Genomic DNA, 22488 nt, shown 5'->3' with positions numbered 1-22488 from the left:
TCTCCAGGCCTGCTCTCCAAGGACACTCGGACCGTCCTAGGCCCAAAAAGCATAAACCAAAAGCCTCTAAAGGGAGGGGCAAGCTTGGGGAAGCTACATCATTAACTGAAGCTTTAACTGGAGAATTAACCCTGATATGCAAATGAACAGAACCTATAAAAGTGTGAAGAACTCGTGACCTGTCGTCCATCTTGGGGTCCATCTTGGCAGTAGCCTCTGGCTCCCAAGGGTGTACCTTTGAAGGCCCTTCGAATAAATACCTACCTTTATTCCCTTACTCCTGTCTAGTCTATGTTTTTAGGTGGCCTCTCAAGGCATCAACATCACTCACCTTGGTGTTGTCTGCAAGTTTGCTGAGGGTGCACTCGTTTAACTTGGTCTATGTCATTAATGAAGATACTAGGTAACACTGGTCCCACTGCGAACTGCTGAGGGATACCACTTGTCACCAGTGTTCATCTGGACATTGAGCTGTTGGCTGCTCTCTTCTGGATGGGTCCATCCAACCAGCTGCTTATCCACTGAACATTCCACCCATCAAATCCATATCTCTCCAATTTGGAGAGAAGGATGTTTTAGGGGGTTGTGTCGAAAGCCTTGCAGATGTTCAGATAGATGACATCTGTAGCTCTTTCCTTGTCCACTGATGTAGTCACCCCATCACAGAAGGCCACTGGGCTGGTTAGGCAGGACTTGCCCTTGGTGACGCTGTGCTGGCTGGCCTGAATGACCTCCCTGTTTCTATGTGTCTTAGCACAGCTTCTAGGAGCGTCTGTGCCATGATCTTCTCAGGCACAGAGGTTAGACCGACTGGTCAGTAGTTCAGCCTTTCTACCCTTTGTTAAGGTGGATAAAACGTTTCCCGTTTTCCAGTCACCTGATTGCCATGACTTTTCAGATATGATGGAGTGACTTGATAACTACATCAGCCAGTTATTTGAGGACTCTGGGATGTGTCTCAACAGGTCCTTTAGACTTATGTACATTCAGATTCCTCAGGTGGTTGCAGACCTGATCTCTTTGCTCCCCCAGTCCATCCACTGGAGAGGTGTGGGAAGAAAGGTTGCCAGTGAAGACTGAGGCAAAAAATTTGTTGAGTATCTCAGCCATCTCATCTTTTGTTACCGGTTTGCCAATTGTGTTTGTCAGTGGGAGTGCATTTTCTTTGACCTTCCATTTCTCTCTGACATACCTGTAAAAGCCCATCTTATTCTTTGCATCCCTTGCCAAGTTCAGCTTCATCTTCACCTTGGCCTTCTGACCTCATCCCTGCAAAACTGGGCAGTGTCCTCCCAGAATATCTGTCCCTGCTTCTGCTGCCTGTTCATCTCCTACTTGCCCTTCAGTTTGACCTCAGCTGGTCTTAGCTTGGTCTCAACTCAGCAATGCCTGTCCTGTGCCTTCCTTTCCTGATTTCTTACACCCAGGGATTGGTAGCTCTTGTGCTTTATGGAAAGTATCCTTAAAGATCTGCTAGCTCTGTCCTGCTCCCATGTCTCTGAGGGCAGTTTCCCAAGGAGTCCTATGGATTTAGCTCCTTAAACAGCCAGAAGTATGCTATTCCAAAGTTGAGGATCCAGAACTTATTTTTTGCCTGTTCCGTGTCCCTAAGGGCTGCAAACACCATGAATGCATGACTCCTATGGCCCAGGCTTTCTACCAGTCCTGTCATCAGTGATTAGCTCACTTAGGTTGGTGATCAGCAGATCCAGTGTTGCATCCCCTCTGGTCAGGATTGTCTATGTCTTAAGCTATCCTCTATGCATTCCAGGACTCTTCTTCTGAAATAGCTTGCTGTGCTACTTTTTGAATACATTTTGGGTTGGTTGAAGTCCCCCAGCAGGACAAGAGCCTGTGAGTGTGATGCTTCCTGTAGCTGGAGTAAGAAAGCTTCCTCAGTAGGCTTCCCTGGATCAACCACAAGGTTCTCTTGATACCTTGTTTTGTTCTTTTTGCCACGGTGCTTTCAGCCTGTTGATGGCTGTTCTTCAGAGACAGCTCTTCGCAATCTGTCCATTTCTTGTTGTAGAGGGCAACATTCTGCCACTCCTTCCCAGTCTGTCGTTTCTTAACAGCCTGTAGCCGTCCACTGTCACACTCCAACTGTGGGATTTTTCCCTGCAAGTTTTAGTAATGGCAACTAAGTTGTAGCTTTCTAGCAGCACAGAGGCTTCCAACTCCTGTGTGTTGTCCATGCTGTGTGCATTTAAGGTGATCCAACTTGCTAAAAAGGTAAAGATGGTGTGGGTGTTCATTAATTAGTTGCGTGATCAATTTTTTCCTTTTTTTGGGTGTCTGACGATAGTTGTTCAAGACAGGAAAGTCCTGTTCCTCTTATATCTGATACTTCTGCCATTTATTCCCTTTTTTGAGTTAACAATAGGAGGAAATTAGATTTAGTAGTCAAATTCAATATCCAGAAGTAAAAGCAATTTTAAACAGTAGGTTTTATTTATACAAATGAGGTACTTCCAGGCTGTTTTGTTGTCAGTGCTTTCACTTCCTTTTCAGTTAGTTTTAATGTTTGTGTACTTCTCAGATGATTGGACCATTGTTGTATTGAAAACGGATAATAATTTTATATATTAAAAAGAAAACCTTCAGGTTTTGCTGCATTGTTGGACAAGTGGGACCCTTCAGATTTCTCTGAAATGCATGATGGAGAGCAGAGATGCTGTAGGTAGTATAACGTAGGTATATATTAGGACCTCTATAATTCAAGTGCTGAAGGACAGGATGCAGACAAAACAAAATGGTTATGGTATTATGTTGATAAACCTTCATGGTTTCTGTGCAGTGTCTTTCAGAGTCTTCATACTGTGATTTACAAGTCTGTTGGTTTAATAGGTAGGGGATCCTGCAGGTTGATGTGCAGGTCTCCAGCGTTTAGTAGCAGATGACATAGGAAAATACTTAACCTGAAGGCAGTTTATGGTAAAACTGTGACCTAGTAACTGTACCTGAGTAAACACTGCAGCGCCCAACAGGGTTAAAAGGTCATCTCCATAGTGTGGTGTGTTGGGCTTTGTTAAAATTGCTGCAAGGAGGGATCCGCCCAAAAATGTAGAGCTGAAGTACCTGATCATGTGTGAAAACCCAACTTTTCCTACAGATGGCTTTTCTTAGGACAAGGAGTGTCTAAGAGTATTTCCCCAGTATGGCTTGTATTTTTAGTGGATTAGCCATTTAAGATAGAGCAGCAGGGACAAGATAGAGCAGCAGGGACAAGTGAAGTGGATTTCATTTTATTGCCTGATGCTGTTTTGTGGATTTTTTTTTTCTTTTAAATGCAGTGCAGAAGCGTTGTTGTGTTTAGTCTTCTAGCCATAGTTTACTGTGAAATGAATTTTTATTTGTATTTATTGTATTTATATATAATATATATAACCTGTGGAACATGCGCCTGGCTACTTCATGTCATTGTCTTAATTTTCCAAACTTCAGACATCCAGTTGAGAGAAGCTGTGCTCTAGAGATGAAAATGTTGCAGTTTATTTGCCCAAGTGTAACAACTTCTCTAAGATTCTAGCAAGTTCATCTTTGTGAAGGAAAGCAGAAGTCAAACTGAAATGTGAATAGATGTACCTAATAATAATCTCTTGCTATTGTATTCTTGAAAAGGTTTTACTTTTAGAGGTGCTCGGGTGGAGGAAGATGAAAAATACAGTTACTTGATGACACTACTAATCTTCTTATTTAAATTACTTATACTGAATACCAAACCCATAAAAATATTTGTTTCCCATATAAAGGTTAAATATGTGCTTGAGATGAGATTGACAAGACCAGTCTGGTCAGTTTTGTGGAAAAGACCCGTACTCTGATGTCGTGGTGTTTATTTTCTTTATCTTTGCAGTAATTTTTACATGCACTTGCTCCTTGCCTGGTTTATTTCGTATAGTCTAGGAGCTCTTTTTCCTGATTAAATGGTGTGACCATGGGAAAAGATGAAGTATTAAAACTTCTATAGAACTTAAAAGCCCACCACATACTTTCTGTCTTTATTAGCACTCTATATTTATTGCCTGTTTGGGAGGATGCAGACAAGAATGAAACAAACTGGATCTATTGCTGCTGGTTAAAGAGGGAATCTTGAAAAAGTACCCTTATAGCTGTTTTTTTATCTTGTTGTCGTTAGAATTAGGCTTAGGATAAATAAGAGCAGCTGACTCGAGCAGAAACTCTTGTGACCTACTTGGTTGCAAGTGCTGGTAAATGCATGTGGTCTTGCTGTGTTTTGCCAGCAGAGACTGGGCTGCCCAGAGCAGAACCAGAGGACAAGAGTGAGGATCCATGTTAGCCTGTAGTACCTCAGGGTGACAGGCATGACCAGGCCAGTTGGTTGTGTGGGTGAGTTGTACATTTGCCTTCCAAGATAGTTAAAGGGTGGTTGCAGTGCATTTTATAGTACAGGAGCCTGCTGAAAAACTTTCCAGAGTGTAAGTGATAGTGAAACAATATTTAATGTAATGTTCCTCCCCACCCCCAGTGCAGCCTTGAAATTCTAGTTAAACTAAAATGAGGAAACTTACTGCAAGGTGTCTGTGTTCTGCATTTCATGCCTGGTTCTGAAGGTCATTAAGGCAGTACTTTTTTAAAGGCAGCTGTCAGTATGGATGGTATGCTGTTTAATATTTCCCGGTTTTAAACTGCTTTTTAGTTGTTTTTATTGGTTCTTCTTTTGTCTACTTGCATTTTCAGGGTGGATGCAAACTAAATGGATAAACACAAAATAATCAAATGTAAATGTTTTTTGTAGGTATTTTTGATCTGAAGTCTTTCATCGAATACCAAGATTGGTAAGATCATGGATATGTATGCCAGGGCTCAGGGCAATCGCATGAAGTCCAGAATATCTGTTGAAAAGGTAATTATCTGCATTTAAATAAATAAAAAAGTATTTCAGAGCTTTTCGGTCTAGTAATGAACCACGTAAACTGGTTTATTTAGGTTTTTTGAGTGTGGGGATTTTTTTGCTATGTTTTAATTTTGGCTGTCTGCCATTTCAAGGAGGCAAAGAAATTGCTTTTGCTTTACACTTTGGCATTAGTGTAATTGAACTGGGAGACAGCATAATTTAAGGAAAGGGTGCACGCTTTTGTCTTTCAGGGTGATGTGATAAAATTGTGATGTATGAATTTCCTAGAATTTGCCATGTTTATTGGAGTATATCTTTTATTTTAGAGCAGATTTTTTGAGTTTGTTTTATGTAATAAATGAATATATGATGATATAGCCTTCATTGAATTCTGTGAAGCCTGTGTAAGGGCTTACTTGTAATATCTTTATTTTTAGATCTTGGTGTCTTGTCTGGTTTGCCGTTTTTTTTACATTAACATTTAGGAAGTGCCTTTGTGAAAAAGAAAATATGTCTAGCACTTATGAAGGATATTAGTAGGGATTTCTAATATTAAATTAAGTTTATGTATCCTTTTAAATTTTGTGAATTTAACTTGGAGAACATAAATACTGTTCCTAAAATTTTCTTGCAACTTCTATAAGCACTTAATGAAATGAAAGTTGCAGTTTATCCTGAAGGAACAAATTTATTTATCTAACCATGTTTCTCTAGGTAGTTGAACACAGATGAGTAATTTTCTAGGTCTTTCTTGATTATTAATAACTTCCTTATTTGCAAGTTGCTGCAACAGTAAGAGGAGAAACTGATCAAGGAAGCATCTTATCATGTGAAAATTGCATTATTTTGTTTCATAAGCAGATTTTGTTGTTTTAAGGAAACAGTGTCTATGGTATATGTCCTGTTTGAAGGCAGAGGGAAGTGTTATGAGACAGCCAGGCAGGTAGTCAGTTGTTCCAGGTCCTAACATGGAGTGTTACCTGCCATATATTAAGCAGTTTGTAATTATGGATGATAATTCTTCACTTTAAGACACATGGTATAAAACCTTGTATTTTATTGGTTTGTGAGAACTTTCCAGCTCGGATAGAGATCTTCCACTACAGTCAAGTAATTTTGCATCCTTAACATGAACATAAACTTACTTTTAAAGGACTTCTAAAATCTGCCCTTTATTTGTTTTTCTGTTTCAATTTACTAAACAAAACAAACACTCTCCCCCGCCCCACCAGGTTTTTAGACCTTACAGAAACAACTTTCTAATAATGACAGTGACCAGTGATTCCTCATTGATTCTAATAGTTGCTTAAAATATTACCTCTGTGAACTGCTCCATTAATTGCTATTAAGCATTCTGAACTCTGTGGTTCTAGAAACATGAATTTAACCCTTCTTGCAGAATTCTGCATTTTTCTACAGCCAGACTTCATTGTTTTGATCTGTGGCTGCCTCCTCTGAATGTTTACCTGTGAGGAGTCTACTTAGGTTATGAGGTGGAACTTTCATTCTCATAGAACCAGGCAGTAGGGTGGTCAGAATTGCATTGTGTTTCACTTTCTGTTGATTTACAGGAGATTGCAGTCTGATTCCTGTCCTTTTCATAATACTTTGTCACAGCTAACAGGAATTGTTGCAGTAGTAGCTCTTAAAAGTCAGTGCACAGTTACAGCATGCATATTTAAAGCCTGAGTTTCTATTTTTACAAAATTACCTTAAAATATTCAATCCATTTTAATCTTGCAGTTGGTGAAATCAAGAAGAGCTGCTTTGTTACTTAAGAGCAGAGTAAGCGTGACTGTCCAGCACTGCACTTTGTTTCTCTAGATACTGTGGCATCTTGCAGGTTGTTTGAAATATTAGAAAACCGTTGTTTTTTAAAACATTTCATGAGACCAAATACGTCCTCCAATGTACTGTGATGGATCCTTAGATAATGACTTCCTGGTTTGCTGGAATGAAGAGATAATGCAGATCTTTGAATTGCTCAGTTGAACTAGAGGTGTGACAAGGATTTCCACTGTTCATGTCTGAGCAGCCTGACAATATTTGTGGTTTTCCCCTGGCACAACTTAGTAAATTTGAAGTCTGTGCTTGTGAGTGAAATAGGGTTTCTTGCAAGACACGACTTTTGAATTTCTGTGAGGAAGGAGTACCAAGTCCTACAGGCCTACCAAGTAGCGCTTTATAGATTGCTTGGGTGTCTTTTGCCCATATGTTGATGTACATTGGAAGTAGTTGTACTATTTATAAAAACAAGTTACAACCTTTTGTTGAAGATGACCCCTTGTCCTTACCTAAACTGAGCTGATAGTCTTGGGAACTTGTTAGATTTTAGTTTTTAATGTAGTTGCATCTCCTAGTTGGGATTGTGAGAGAACTCGCATCATTGTCTGTTGGATAGGAGGATTTCTCTGAAATTGAGTCCAGTCCTCTGCTGTCACAAGCACAGTTTTGCTAAGAATATGAAGAAGTTACTAAATATAGCCTCTCAGTTAATGAGGGGTTTAAAACACCTCCCCCAAACCTACTGCTGGTTTTATCTTTTTAAGCCACACTGCACTAATAACTAAGACATAAGAATTTCAGGCAGAAGCTACTCACAGCAAATTTGTACCTGTTTGTTCCTCAATATCCTTATTCTTCTACTTAAATGATTTCTTTTGCTGATGTTCACCCTTCTTATTTTTTGACAATTGGTGATCTGTCCTGAGATCTAAACTGAGGTTTTAGTCTGCTTTTGTATGAAAGCCTCTTCATTCCAGTGATTATCCTTCATAGTCCTACTTTCTGTGCTTGTTGTGAGTTAATCTTCTTTTTATATGTGGGTAATACTGTATGTGCAATTACACAGGATGTCCTTCTGAGTGACTCTGATGTCAGTTCTTTCACTAAAAGATGCATGTTTGCTATTTTCAGTGTAGTATCATATTGACTATTCATTCGTTGCTATGCCATGATCAAGAAGTCAGCTCAGGTCTTTTATTTCCCAGCTTGTGAATTTGCAATTCAATTTTAAAGCTTGCTTTTGGTTTTTAAGGACATAAATTTGTGTTCCTTGTGGTTGTTTTTTAAAACACTCGTGCTTAGCAAGTTCTTCCTGTATGATTTGCTATTCTTTGTATTAGCTGATGACACCTGCTTACTTCAAATTGTCAATAGTCTTCATCTCATATTTCTTTCCTCATTAAATTTATTAATGATGATGATGCTTGGTATCAGTCTCAAGATAAATTTTGAAGAAGTTGCTTACTGACCTATATCAACTATTCTCAACCCCCCCCCCTTACTATCTCCATCCAGGCAAAGTCTTCATTTCCAAAACCAGCTCTTTTAGTTAATTGTCTTTATCTGTTTTTGTTAGCTCTTCATATATTTAAGTGATCCACAGAAGTCCAGATAGATGGGATTTTTTCTTCTGTGTATGTAGTGTGCCTGTTAATTTCCATATCATTATTTTCACATTCAGAGCTTTTTTATATTCATTAATATGATCTGAAAAACAAATGTCATTTCATTCCTCCTCATTTTAATTATGGATATTTTATCTCTTCAGTTGCATAGTGCCACCATGGGCTACCAGACTTGCATATAGTTTTGTATGCTGGTCCTTCCAGACCTTAGGGAGATGTTTCCAGTTGTTTTCATCTTTCTTCTTCTCCCACTTCAACTTAAAATTCTCCAAAATGTTGAATTGTCATTTACCTCAGTAGTTCCTCATACCATGCTCTGGTTCTTACTTACCAATTCTGCCTTTCAGGTGTTAAGCTAGGGAAAGGTACTTGTTCATAAATAACGTGTGTGTAATAGTTTGTAGCTTTAGGAAAGCCAACTAGAGAATAACAATGATCCCTTCTCAAACTGGAGCGCTGTTGGCTTGCAGAAAATTAGCAGGTCATGTCATATGACTTCTTTTCTTTCCCTAATTACTATTTTGAATGTTGTGACTGATTAAATTATTGTAGAAGCTGAAAATGAGACATTTCAACATGTTTGCTTGGCTTCACAAATTAACTTTTGTACAAGATGAATGAAGGAATTACTGGGGAACAGTCTTTGAGCAATAATTGGTATTGCATCCACTTGTAAATTTGGAAAATCCAGAGAATCAGAGAAAGGCACTGACAGCATATTTTGGAAAGTACAAAGATGTCATACTAAACTGTGGAAGCAAATTGCAACTGAACAAGGGGGGGTGAGGGAATAGATAAAAGTGGAAATTGGGTGAATGCTTCATTAATTCATTTCAAATGACCCAACAGCTGCCTAACATACTTTTAAAAATAGTTAAGCTGTTAGTTTTCTATAAAAGTTACTGTTTTGACTTCTTTAGTGTCACTTGACCTTGGCTGTCAGTATGGCAGTCTGAGCCTTGTTGGCTAGCATTCTGAAATGTATTTTGGCAATTTCGAAGCTCCTGAAGTTCTGTTTTGCTTTTGTCTGTTGATTCTAGAAGTGCTTTCCTAGCTTTGTGTTGCCATGAGCACAACCACGGTGACACTGGCCCTGCTCTAATAATATGGCTTTCAACATAGTAGTATTTGATACTGCTTTTTATACAGAGAAAAAATAAAATCTTTCTTGAGGTTTAACTGTAGTATGTAAGATCACCTTTTACTATAAAGGGGTTGTTTTTGTTGTGGGAGTACCAGAAATGCAAAACATTCTCTGTCTAAATTTGGCTATCTAGCACTTCTGCTATTGTTTGAGAAACTATGCAAATTTGAAATACTTTGTCATAAGTTGGACATGCTGATTCCTCATGTCATTTTTAACAGGGCAGTCTTATAGAGAATAATTAACTGGATTAATAATTTTTAACTGTATGATGTTCTTATTTGTGTTCTTAACCTTACAATTTGCTAGAGAAGATAAAAATTTTAAATTAAAAAAAGAAAAGATTGCCAACTTCCTAAAACAATTGAGAGGATATTGTCTTTTTTACAAGCTGGGTGAGCCAGTTTTTGTTGTTCTGTAGTCTTATTTGCCTTCATAATGGTGATTCTTTTGTTCTGCTACGCTTTGTTACACTGGGAGAAAGTCTTGGGATTCTTCAGCCTTTTTTAGCCATCCCTGGGTGCTTGCATGTCACCATAAGTATAATTACAAGAAATATTTACATGGGATTAAGTTTCAGTTGTTTTATATACTTCATAGAATGGGAAAGAGTGTATGTGGATTTTCTTGGGGATTTTTGCTTGTTTGTTTGTTTTCTTCCCCTCTGACTTTTGAAGCCACCTCCATTACTTTTCTTGGCTAAAATTGCTTTTCATCCTATTTAAAGAAAAGCTGAAGGCTTTTCCTTATACAGGCTACAATGCAAGGAGTAGATGGGGTTTGGATTTCTTCTTGGATTCATCTGTTCTTTTTTTCCAAGTCTGTGTGTTCTCATCTTTTCTTTTTGTTTTAAATACAGAATGTCAAACTATTTTTGAATAAAAGTATTGCTTGAAAAAAATGTACCTGCTTCAGCTTCATGTCCTGAAGTAAATTTAAACTTCAAGCCTGGTGATTTGTGTAAAAAGTAATTTGAAGTAATAATCAGAGTAGCAAAACTTGTGGGGAGCAGAGAATAGATGGATGGACTATGTCTCTGAAACTAAAAATGCTTTTTTTTCTTAAATTCTTTTTCAGAGTTTTGGTGAAAGTATCCTGCACTCTATGAAGTCACTGCTACACAGCAGGAAAGAGTTATGCAATGTATCAGCAGAAGAATGCTTAAATCAGGAAGAACAAGATAATTTTATTGAGGTTTGCTGTAATGTTCCCACTTACATATATTTTGTGGCTATGATAGAAAACAATTTCTCGTGACACAGTATGGAAAGCTGCAGGATAGTAAATAGGAACAATGCTGCAAGTTACTGGACTTAAAGTCTGTGCCCCCTATTGTCATTCTTGAATTTAGTCACTGAAGCCTTAAAAAGAGCTGTGACATTTCAAGGTGACATTTCTCTGCTTTGGAGGATTTGTGAAACTAGAAAACCAAGATGTGTAAAATAGATGACTTGGGTGTACTGCATTTGTGAGCACTGCTGTGATCAAGGTTGTAGGGATGGTATCCTCACAAAATAGCAGAACACTTTGATTCAGATCTGAAGATAAAAGCTGAAGCCTCAGAATTGCAGATCTAGACTTGTTTTATGTGATTATGGATGGGCTGAAAGCTGGACAGAGTCTGGAGAGAAGGGAAGTAGACCTGACAGAATGTGGGACTATCCAGGTAAATGTCAAGCTATAAGGAGGAATTACTAGAACTGTTTGAGTTACAAGGCTAACAGCAACATCTCCAAAGGGAAAAGAAAAAAAATAAAAGCAATGTGTACCAGGTAACTTGTATTATGGGTTTTACAAGACTTCTAATGAGTAGTTGACAGGCATGATGAGGAGCTTAGACAAGGAGAGGATGACCTGAAAAGGCCATGCAGAGGAGCTGAGATAGGGAGAATTGAAGCAATGACAATTGAGGAAGTGGTTAGGGGAGACTGATAATTCCATAAGCAGTAGCAAGAGGCAGATTGTGTGACCAGCAGAGATGAGTTAGGATTGCCTGGATAGCACCAGAGGTTTTGTAACTGAATGGGTACAGTCAGAGGTTGTGACTCTAAAACATTTGGGGAGCAGGCAAGAAGCTGAATTTGTGAAAGATGAAAGCTGTGACAGATTAACGTAAGAAGGAAGAGCTATGCAGTGGAGGTTTGAGCAAAGCCTTGTCTTTATTTGATTAGGCAGACCACGCTTTAGAAACTATAAGGTGTTTTTGTCTTGTAGCAAATACCTGACAAATAGCTGGGAACATGTTTTATATGCCTGCAGTGATGGTCTCTGTGGAGAAAGAGAACTGACTATATTTAGTTACCTTATTAGAGCAAGCAATTAAGAGCTTCTGGTTGAAATGTAAGACGGTCAATATCCTGTCACAGAACAGGTATTTTTTTCTTATGAAAACACAGGAAAAGATACTTATATGGAGAATGATGTTAAAAAAACTCAGACTTGAGAAAACCAGAATTTAGGTTTGCCTGTACCATTTCCTTTGTATCCATGGCTTAAGATAGCCTTCGAATACAGTGTCTCATGCGCTTATTTTTAGTTGAAAGAAAGGGCTTGTGTTACTGATGACCTTTTTATTTCCTTGGCCTACTCCCCAGCAACTTTTGAACTGATATGCTAACTTCAAACATGTTCAAGGTATTAAAAGGTGATTTTTTTTCTGTGAAAACTGGAGTTTGACCACAATAAAGAGATCCAGATTAGCCTTGTCATCGAGGCAAAAATATACAGACTCAGTAGTGGTGTGGTCTTTTTGACAGCTGTCTGCTTACCTCACAGTGTAATATTGCCCTTCATTTGTGTGAAGCTATGACTCCTGCTCACTGCCCTGTCTTGCACAATGAGTTATCCCATGGGAGAAGATAAGGGTTGGAATCATTATTTTGAGGAAGAGGAAGGGGAATGTAAGAAGACAAAAAAACCCCACCCATTAAAAAACCAGAGCAAAACTGCCAAAAAACCCCAAACAGCAACAAATTCTAGAGCCTCTCAAAATGTTCTTTAAGAGAGCTAGTTTTTTTCCCAGGTAGTTTAAATTGTTTGGTATTTTGCCCCTTCTGTGGAGGAATTCAGTTCATATTGTAGGTATTGTACAGATGATAAAATGTAGTGTCCTGCAGATATTGTGCAGATGAATTGTGTAGGAGTTGAAGAGAAGGTTTAAGAGTTGAAGAGTAACATTGCTCAAACAGGATTGTGTCACAGTTAACACAGTGAATATGGTACTGGAGAGGTGTAATTTGTCTGGAGCTCTTTGGAATGCTACTGAGGAGCATTGTTTCATTTATGATCCTATCATACATGACATAAGGATAAGTGGATGTAAGCAGGAAAGTATTTACTGGAAGCATGAGATCTTTTTCTGAGACCCCCTGAAATAAACAAGTCAGAATTTTTCATAGTATGATTTCAGTTGAAAATAAAGCTTGGGGTTTCTTTTTTGGTCACACTTCGAAAGAACATATTCAAAGCACAAGTACAGTTCAAAATAGAATTCCGGCCATTTCTTTTTTCTAGCTCTTTAGTTACAGAGAATCTGTGTATGTACAAGCAAGTAGCTGAAGCAGTTAATAATATATCAATATAAACATAGTGATGTTCTTTGGAGTAACTGGAGTAGTTGCTACAAATTTATGAGTTATGCCTTAGAAATCAGTATGTTGCATAGTGCTCTGAAAAAATGGAACCCAAGCCATGTAAAACTGAATTTCAAACATTGGTAGCAGTATTTAGTCTGTGTGCTTTATTCCATATCTACAAAAAGGAAGCAAAGTTTATTTTCTGACACCCTTGTTTTGAATGTTTTGAAAATAAATGCCTTGGGATTTTTTTTATTTTTCAGTATGCAGATGGCCTGTTGATTTGTTGTTAGGGAAATAATAAATGAGAACTAAGGAAGTCTGATGTTTGAAACAAAGTTTGAGTAGTGACTGACTTTCTTGGGCTGTTCATGTTGAATGGTACGAAACACCTGTAGACAGAACAGAGGGACAGTGTATGATAAAATATCTCCCTTGTCCACAGGCACAAGAACCTGAGGTAAAACTGATATTTCTGGCATGCTCAAGGTTCCTGAGCCTGGCAAGACGTTTTTTTTTGCTAGGTTGGATATTTTAATTCTTTTATGTTAGGGTTTGTTTACTTGGCGCTGGTATGCAAACATGTGGCTTAAGTAATCCGTTGTGTTTTGGCCTTAGGCTAATCAATTTACATGGCAAATTGCATAATGTGTTGGCACTATGCTTTATTCAGTATATCCAAATGTATAACAGTTTATCAGCACGGACAGATTTCAGACTGGAACTGTTTTATATGTGCCCAGCCTGAAGCAAGGACAGATGAGCACTGATCTTTGCAAAATCATCTTTATTTTAACAGATGTAATGAGGCATGTATGTGTTGCTCTGTGTATACCAGCCACTAGAATAATTCCTGTGTAGTGGTTTTTAAATGTTGTATATGCTCTTCGGTCTGATCTGACCTTTCTCAAGTCAAATAGTATAGCATTACCATTCTTTATGTATGACCGTGTGCTACTGTTTGAGCTAGCTGTGCTACCCTAAGGTATGGTTTTTGTGTTAGAATAGACAGTAGAATAAAGCTTTAAGTTAAAGTCTGCTGAATTTTTAACTCTTAAGTATCTGCAGGAAACAAATCTTTACTGTACTTGACTATATTAATGTATTTATTTTACAGATTACATTTATATGTTTTGCAGAAGAGATGGGTACTGCTTGCTTGCAGGTACAATATATATCTATTTATATTGGAAAATTTCTTCTAACACCTAGTTTTTTAAATGGAGGAAATTTGGTGTTCAAGAAATGAAATAGATGTATCTTGAGTATTTAAAAGCCTAAGTTTCAAATGTCATTGAAAGTTTGAAAATAATTATTTTAGTATGATAATCAGTGTTTTATATGTATTTACAGTATTACCTGGGTCAGTCTTTGTGTTAGGATGGTCTGGAACAAATGCAGTGGAGGGGGATGATTGGTTGGGGGGGGGTGGTGTTTGGTTGGGAAGAGGCTTGGTTGATTGTGGTTTTTGTGGGTGCTTTTTTTTTGTTTGGGTGTTGTTGTTAAACACTTGAGTGTATCAGAATTTTGGTGTGTTAGTTGAGTTGTGCTTATTAATATGGTGCAGTTTCATATGTGAAACTAAAACTTTACTGAACTGACCACTAACTGTGAGGGTTTAGGAGTCAGTATTATGGTTATGCCTTAAGATGTTATTCTGGAGATTTAGATAAGGAAATATTATTTTAAAAGGTGGAGCATAGCAAGCTAGGAGGGTTATGATGTGCCATTTTAATAAGTTAAGGGTTTAGTCTTCCTGTGCAATTTACATATCAGTATAATTTATAACTTACATGTTCACAGTAAAATTCCATGTTTCTACTCTGCCCAGATCTTAGTAGATAGAGATTGCTTGTAATAGTTTGCTGATGTTTTAAAATGTAAAACAGAAACTCTGAATCCATTTGTGTTCCATATTAGATCAATGTTGCTAATTCATCAAATTGTAATACTAGACATTTTTTCAAGTATGGGTAAGAACTGTTTGATTGTTTAGAATTAGATGGAATTTAGAGAAAGTTGGACAGAACAGGTTTAAGGAGTTTTGCTTTGACCCATAAGGATCAGTAGTGTTTGGAGGGTTGGGAAAAAAAAAGCGTAAATCTTTCATAGGCCTCTTCTGTATTAGATAGATCTAAAGGTTGTCCAAGGTCATGTTAAAGACCATGCTTTTGTAATAGGGAGATAGAGCACTGTTCCAATAAAGCACACAAGGAGCATGTGGAGGTCCATTGAGAACCATCATTAGCTGAGGTCAGTGTAGTTGGGTATTTTGTAGGATGTGCAGCTGCTTTTCAGCACATACAAGATTCTGCTTTATGACTTTTAAGCATTCTTCCAAGTATGGACTGAATTAAATCTTGTTTACTCAAGCTTTACATCACAGTTTGAGAGAGTACGTGGGGGATAGAGCAAGAAATAGAGGAAAGAAAAGAAAAACTTCACCAGAATTAGCAGCTGTTAGGATTTAGGGGAGGTATGAGATCAAAACCATTGTCATTTGCATGCTATTTCTTTGGCTTTATATTCTCAATGTTTTTTTATTTAAATTTAAATCAGGAGTTGTCAGCTGTTTCTGTCGAGCTTCCAGATGTTCTGAAATCGTTCCAGTTGCGCAAACTAAAAGAAAATGATGCTGTATTTCTAAAAGACATAAAGAAAACCTTGGCAAAACCTTATATCATGAAACATCAGGTAAAATTCGTGTGTCTCCTTGCGTGTCAGAAGCATTACATTTTGCCTCCTAAAGAGCTTAGTCTTATTACACCCTGGCTTGCTTTTGGTTTTGGGGCCATCTTAGCCAATTTCTGTTGTTTCATGAAAATAAACTGTGCTGTATTGTTTACAGAAAATAATTAATAAATATTTAATTATGATGCTGATCCCATGCTTCTGCTAGGCTACAGTCCCTTTCACGGGCAATTTGGAAAGAATATGAAATTTTTCACTGTAACTATCTCTGCTCAGATAGCTTTCATCTTCAGCAGACTATTTTTGTTGAAACAGGGGTGCCAGAAATTAAGGGTGTGTCTGGTGTTCGTAAAACTCAGTGATCGCTTTTCTTAAAAAAGAAATTATAAATGCTGTTAATGATGTAATTTCCATTATTTTTATTTTTATATTGTTCCAGTTACACACATTGCATATAAGATAAAAGGTACCTCGAAGAAACAGATACCCTATAAACTGAAGTATTATACAGCATAAACCTGCTCTGAAATACTGTGTTCCTCCACATATTTTTAACATGCATTCTTTAATAGATTCTTGGCTACATGTTATCATGGTTGTGTTACATTATTGTAATGATTTATACAAAATGCAGAAGTTACAAAAATGAGTAAGTCATTCTGGCTATCACTTTACACAAACTGTTGAATTTATTTTCATGTATTGAATATATTTTTAAATTATTTACTTTTCATAAAAATGCATTGAAGGGATCCCTTGAAGATTGCTGTGTTTGTTTTCTTGTTGTTCTCTTTTTCAAGAATCAGCTCCCTGAAGTGTTTTGTGTGATGAGACTGTCTCCTTCATTCCCAAGGATCAAAGTTGACTATATATTTACCTTGCTAAGCAAGTATACCACAGGCATAAGGTATGCTGTGGAAATAAACTCTTCACAAAAACATCAAACAGAGACAACCCATGGAGAAGATGATGACACCAATCAGTCAGTTTCTTCAATTGAGGATGATTTTGTCACTGCTTTTGAACACTTAGATGAAGATGAATCTTCAAAGATACAAAGTGCTGGTAAGTTCTTGCACGCTTTTAGAAATTGGTATTTGAAATTTAGGCTGTTGGGATTTAATAAGAAAGTAAATGTAAATAAATTGTAATTTTTTTACATTTATCATGCTTTGTAAAGGGATATTATACGATTGAAAAATTAATTTTTTGCTCTTTTCACTACAGTTTACCAACTCATAAACCAAAGATTCTTATCTCAGTGTCAAATGGATATCAAATAAAATCTTGTTCTGCTTTGTGTGCTAAAAAATACATTAATTTGTCAGTGATTAAATTTGTGTAATAGGATTTAAAGAAAATGGAAGATTGCTTGAATCATGAAAGATAAGCTAGCATTTTGCAACAATAGTAAACCCAGTAGTTGCCATTAAAATCTGTCCAGTTTGCTGTAGTTCTGTGGAAATTCTTGGTTTTTGAAGCAATCTCTTTTTACCTTTTTTTTTTCCTTCAGGTACATGCAGCTTTACTTCTCAAAACCATCGAGATGCTGCTTCACAGACCATCCCTGCTCAAAGTGTAGAACCTGTTGACTCAAAGATTCTTGTGGGTTCTGCACATCAAAAGTCATCTGCCAGATCTTCTACTTTGATTGATATTTTTGGACTTAAGGAGCTGTCCTCAGTGAAGAATTCAGTTACAACCTCAATTTCTGATCCTTGGATACAAAGGAGTTTCTATAAGCCATATAATCCTTCTGAACAAGGTGTTAATTTTTTACGTAAAACATTGTTTTCTTCCTCTCCAGCTGAATCCTCTGAGTCAGATTGCTCCAGCCCAAGCCCCATCATCTTCTTAGATGAAGAAGGATATCAAAAAAGTTTGAAGGCAAAACTTCAGCTGCCAAAAATTCCAGTAGTAAAAGATGGTATAGAGGATTCAGACTCAGAAGTAAGTGAATTTTTTGATAGTTTTGATCAGTTTGATGAGCTGGAACAAACCTTGGAAAACTCTTGTAAAATTACTAGGAATCCCATCCTAGGGAATCCTGCCCAGAAAAGGAGGACTGCACATGAAAAATTGTCTTCTGCAAGCATTACAATGAATCCTCAGAAATTCAAGTTTGATCGTCCCACTCTCCCAGCCAATGTAAAGAAACCAACTCCTCGTAAGCCAGAATCACCGTACAGCAGCATCTTTGAGGTCCCAGATTCCCCTCGCCCGGTTAAAACATCAGGGGAAGAGAATGGAAGCTTCTTCAGCCCTATTAGAACATCGGCCTTCAGCCCACTAGGGAGCTGCAGTTCTTCTGAATGTTTGTGTCGAATTAATCTTGGTGGAGATGGGACAGGTCCAAGTCACCGTGATGCAGCTTATAGCAGTTACTCAGCATACGCTGACAGCGTTTCATTTGAAATACTGGGTTCTGTTTTTTTTTCTGAGTCCTCACCAGAGCAAGTGTGTGTAGAGACTGATTCGAAGCACAAAAGGGTTACTTTGAAAGAGAAGAAGAGGCAGGCTGCAGATCTCAAAATGAAAACTGGTAAGGAACCAGAGAAGCAAGCAAAATCTAAACATAAGTCACTAATGATCAGAGATAGCATTCAAAAATTTGCAACTGAATTGGTTGAAAAAAGTTTTGGCAGTGCATTTAAAGACCTCCAGAAAGGTGTTTCTTCATGCACAAATGCACTTTGCCATTTGGCTGCTAGGTTGACTTCTTCAGTCTTTCAAATGGCTTTTTATGAGATTGGAAGACGTAGAGCAATCTCGCTGAAGGAGCGTGCCATTAATGGCATAGCAAACTTTTTGGTGAGCGAAGCTATAACTGGTGCTTTGAAAGAATTACGTCAGGTAAAGAAACAAATATTTACCAATACCGTTGCACGGTTTGCAGCTGACCTTGCTGAAGAACTTGTGTTTGAAGGAATCATGGAAGTATGCCAGTTTTCATATCCATCAACACCTACTGCACAGCCCTCATCATTTGATTATGAAAACAAAGTGGTAAGATCCTATGCCCGAGATTTGTCTGAATCTGTCATTCAGGAGGCATTTATTGAACTATCTCAGGTTGATGTGACCTTCACAACACAAGCAGCCATTAGTGTTTCCATGGACAATATCAAATATGTAAGTGCAGAAAGTATGTTAGAGTCAACACAGACTTCCACAGTTTCTCCTAATTTTAATGATAGAGTAGCACTAAAGCCAATCCAAGACTCCAAGGAGGAATATACAGTACAGCAAGCTCTATTTTGTACCTCCGGTGTTGTGAGTTCAATACCTGTGCCTTTAGCTGGAAGAGCTCTTTGTCAGCAACAGGTTTCCTCTGATGCTTACAAAGCAAAAGCATCCACTGTTCCAAATGCTGATGACAGTATGAAAGCATCGAAAGACTCCACTCATCCATTTTTCACAAGCAGAAAGAGAGAGGAGGAAGTAGCTTCTTTCAGAAATATTTATCTAACTTCAGATCACAGTCAAAGTACTGAAAGTACTCCATCACTCTTTTGTAACGAGAATGATACCAAACTAACAAATAACAGATCTGGAATGAACAATAATTCAGAATTAACAAGTGGGTCAAAAGGCATTAATACTTTCTCTGGAACTATGGTAGATATGATTGTAAATGAAGCTTATGAAGCCATAACCTCATCTAGAGTAACAAAAGCAGTAGAAGAGTATTCAGATTTTTTAACAAGAAAAGTTATAGATAAAAAAACGTATGTGCAAGGTATTGGTGAAGACTCCCCCAAGAGCATGTTTGCAGACCATTTGGCAAAGTATGTCATAAAACAATCTGTGGAAGAAAGTAAAACTCTGTTATGCAACACCAGTGAGAATTTAACATGTAATGTGAGCTCACAGACTTACAGAGATACCAATCAAAAAGAACAATGTGTGATAAAGAAGCAAGAGGCTGAGAAACAAAGTAATGTTTCTATAATTGTGGAACAACAACAGTTGCCTTCAAATAATCCATGTAAATTTCTTACTCCAACTCATTCTGTTCAGAGTTTTTTAGAATCTAAAGATTGTTGGCAGGAACAAAAAAGAAACAAGTTTTCTTCAAAATCACCACCGCCTTGTTCCACTGTGACTTTTGCTAAGCATGTTCTAGAGGACTGTACTGACACAGGAAGCTGTTCAATAACATGCTTAAACAAGCCTTCCAGAAAAAGTGATACCCAGAAACTATCAGCAGGAGCTTTGAATTACAGGCAGACTGATTGTTTTCTGCGTGCAAATAGCTTTTCTTCTGAGATGTTTGGCAGTGAAGGTGCTTTGCAGATGGAAGAAAAATCAAGCCTGAAACTTGGAAATACTTGTCTAATGCCTGATACACCCCCACCGACTCCTTTAGTACCATGTCTAGGTAGTTCTGAAACAAACCTAAGAAAGCTGTCCAAGAAACTCAAGGGAGAATTAGCAAAGGAATTTGCACCTGCAACACCACCTTCTACACCCTACAATCCGTTCATTACTGATTTGTCTGGAACTGAACACGACTCTTTGGAAAATGAGGAATTTATGCTGAAACTCATGCGGTCGCTTTCTGAAGAAGTGGAAAGTAGTGAAGATGAAGATCATTCTGAAATGCCTGTTGAGAAAGAGGAGCATTCAGCAAAAACAATTCATTATGCAGATTGTCTAGCTAGCCACATAATTTCAGTAGCGACTGAAATGGCTGCTTCCCATTTAGGTGGTAAAACAAACGAAAGAGAAGCTGGTAGGCAGGCTCAGTTAGGTATGCAAAAGAAAATATGCGGGTGTACTGCATTTGTAAATATCCCAGAAGAGACATGCAATTCCTTGTGGAATTATGCAGGTGATATGGCAGGAAAAGTCATCAATGAGGCCAAGAAAGTAGTGAAATCAAGGCATTGTAAGCTGTTGAGGTTGAAGCGCGTTAACTGCCACGTGGATTGCTTTTATTTGAGAAAAGGTGATAAAGATGGCAGTTCAAAAGAATGGTGTGGCCCAATGTGGGACCAGTGGCCTGGGGAGAGAGATTCATCTGTGCTTTCTTTACCACAAGGTTCAGGCACGACAGGTTTGACTTCCAAGTACCCGAGCTGTGAAAGTGTGACTGACGAATACGCAGATCATGTTATCCGGGTTCTGAAAAGAGAAGGAGGTAACGGTGAGCTGTTGGTGGATCAGTACGCCAGCAGACTTGCTTACAGGTCTATCAAATCGGGCTTGCAGCAAGCTGCTAGAAAAACCAAATTCAGATACAGCAGAAAGACATTTCCTGGGCAAAATGCACAGGTAAATGGTAAGCTGGAGCTGATCAAAGCAGAGAATAAAGATGCAGTACAGCAAGTGAAAAGCAGCATTCATCTCTGTGAAGGCCAAATGTTCGAGAGGAGCGCACAGAGAATGGAATGTTCAGAGTTGTTGTATTTTTCCGAATCCCTTGCTCACAGTATCACTTGTGATGTCAGGAAGAAACTGAAAATGTCAGGAGCGTGTTTGCCAAAGTCTCTAACAGATTCCTGTCTATATAAAAAGAATGAATTTGATGAAGTCACAGGGGATCTCATTAAAAGAAGGTTTTCTAGGACATTTCTTCCTTTCTCCCCAGATCATAAACTCTATCATAGTACAGGTAATATAAATGAAAATGGCTACAGTGAAGGCATAATTCAAGCTATAGAACAATATGCTAGGAAAGTAGCAGATGATACTCTAGAAATGAGTTTAGAGTCAGCTGTTCTCCATGTGGCTGATAACAGAAAAAATGGGGATAAGCTCTCATATACTGAGAAACTGTCTCCTTTTTCTGGAACTGTCTGTAGATGCTGCAGTGTGAAGGAACATCGGTACTGTACAGAAAGTACATCCCATCATCTACCTGCACAAGAATCCTGCATTCCAGTGCGGCATCTTCTTCATACTGGATTGGGTGATGCCTGTCAAAATTCAAGAGTGTTTCAGCTCGATATTCCCAAAATTCATGTTGACGTAGAACAGAGGACAGTGTTTTCTGACAAGGGGGCTATTGCAGCTGTAGAGAAAGCAGAAAGAGAGCAGAGTTACACAAGTCTGACAGCTGACAGTGGTACTGGACAAGATGGAGTCAGTTTTGCTGGAAGCCTTACTACTGAAATAATGACATCAGCTATGACTAATATTGGTCAGGCAGTTACCACAAGGTAATATTAATTTTCTCTTCTTTGTTGCATTTTGTACCAGAAAAAGGATTGGTAATACAAATATATGCTCAGAAGGAATTTTATTATATTTTCTTAGAAAGATACACTCTATGTTCTGAATATTTTCTTTTTATTCTTCTGGTTTTATTTAAATTACTCAGAACTAGGGGGGAAAAAGCTTTTTTCCACCTGTGTGAGCTTGAAACTGAGGATACTATGTATATCAGCACACATGTTCCAGAAGGTGAATAAGTGGAACTTACTCTTTCAACTTGAAAATAGTACCTACAGTAGTGAATACTAGTCCTTACAGGTTTTGTTGATCTATGAGTGGTGACAAAATCCAGATTTGTTCCCTATTGGTACTTCCTCTTCAACATCTGATGCTGGCCACATGAGCCATTGCTTTGTAGCATGAAAACTTCATTTTTTATTATGGCTGTGTTGTGATATTGTCTTTACTACTGAAAAAAAAAAGAAAAAAAATAACCTGTTGCTTTAAGAAAAAAAAACCTAACTAAACCACACTTTAGTTTATAGAATAGTAGTACAATAACGAAGGAATAATTGACTTTGAAATTCTTGTGTATTTAGCAAAGGGTGACATACTTTAGTAGACCTATAAATAGGAAATATTTGCTACAAT

General features: G+C 37.8%; 1 protein-coding gene across 5 annotated transcripts in view; it reads left to right on the top strand.

Moving 5' to 3' along the window:
* The window catches only part of AKAP11 (A-kinase anchoring protein 11), a 44824-nt gene that overhangs the window by 4505 nt on the left and 17831 nt on the right, over positions 1-22488 (top strand). For 3 of the 5 annotated variants that reach the window (XM_082278513.1, XM_082278512.1, XM_082278511.1), the window contains exons 2-7: positions 4760-4867; positions 10490-10606; positions 14105-14152; positions 15547-15681; positions 16479-16743; positions 17192-21842. In XM_082278513.1, coding sequence (XP_082134639.1) covers positions 4808-4867; positions 10490-10606; positions 14105-14152; positions 15547-15681; positions 16479-16743; positions 17192-21842 — 5276 coding nt within the window. In that variant the 5' untranslated portion in view covers positions 4760-4807. Of the gene's footprint in view, positions 1-4759; positions 4868-10489; positions 10614-14104; positions 14153-15546; positions 15682-16478; positions 16744-17191; positions 21843-22488 lie in introns of those variants that run through there. The other 2 variants (XM_082278515.1, XM_082278514.1) reach the window with 2 other exon arrangements.

This window comes from Coloeus monedula (assembly GCF_965178545.1).
Source record: "Coloeus monedula genome assembly, chromosome: 3".
Taxonomy (NCBI): domain Eukaryota; kingdom Metazoa; phylum Chordata; class Aves; order Passeriformes; family Corvidae; genus Coloeus; species Coloeus monedula.
The sequence above is the reverse complement of the archived record's forward strand: the minus strand, read 5'-3'. Positions and strand labels throughout refer to the sequence as shown.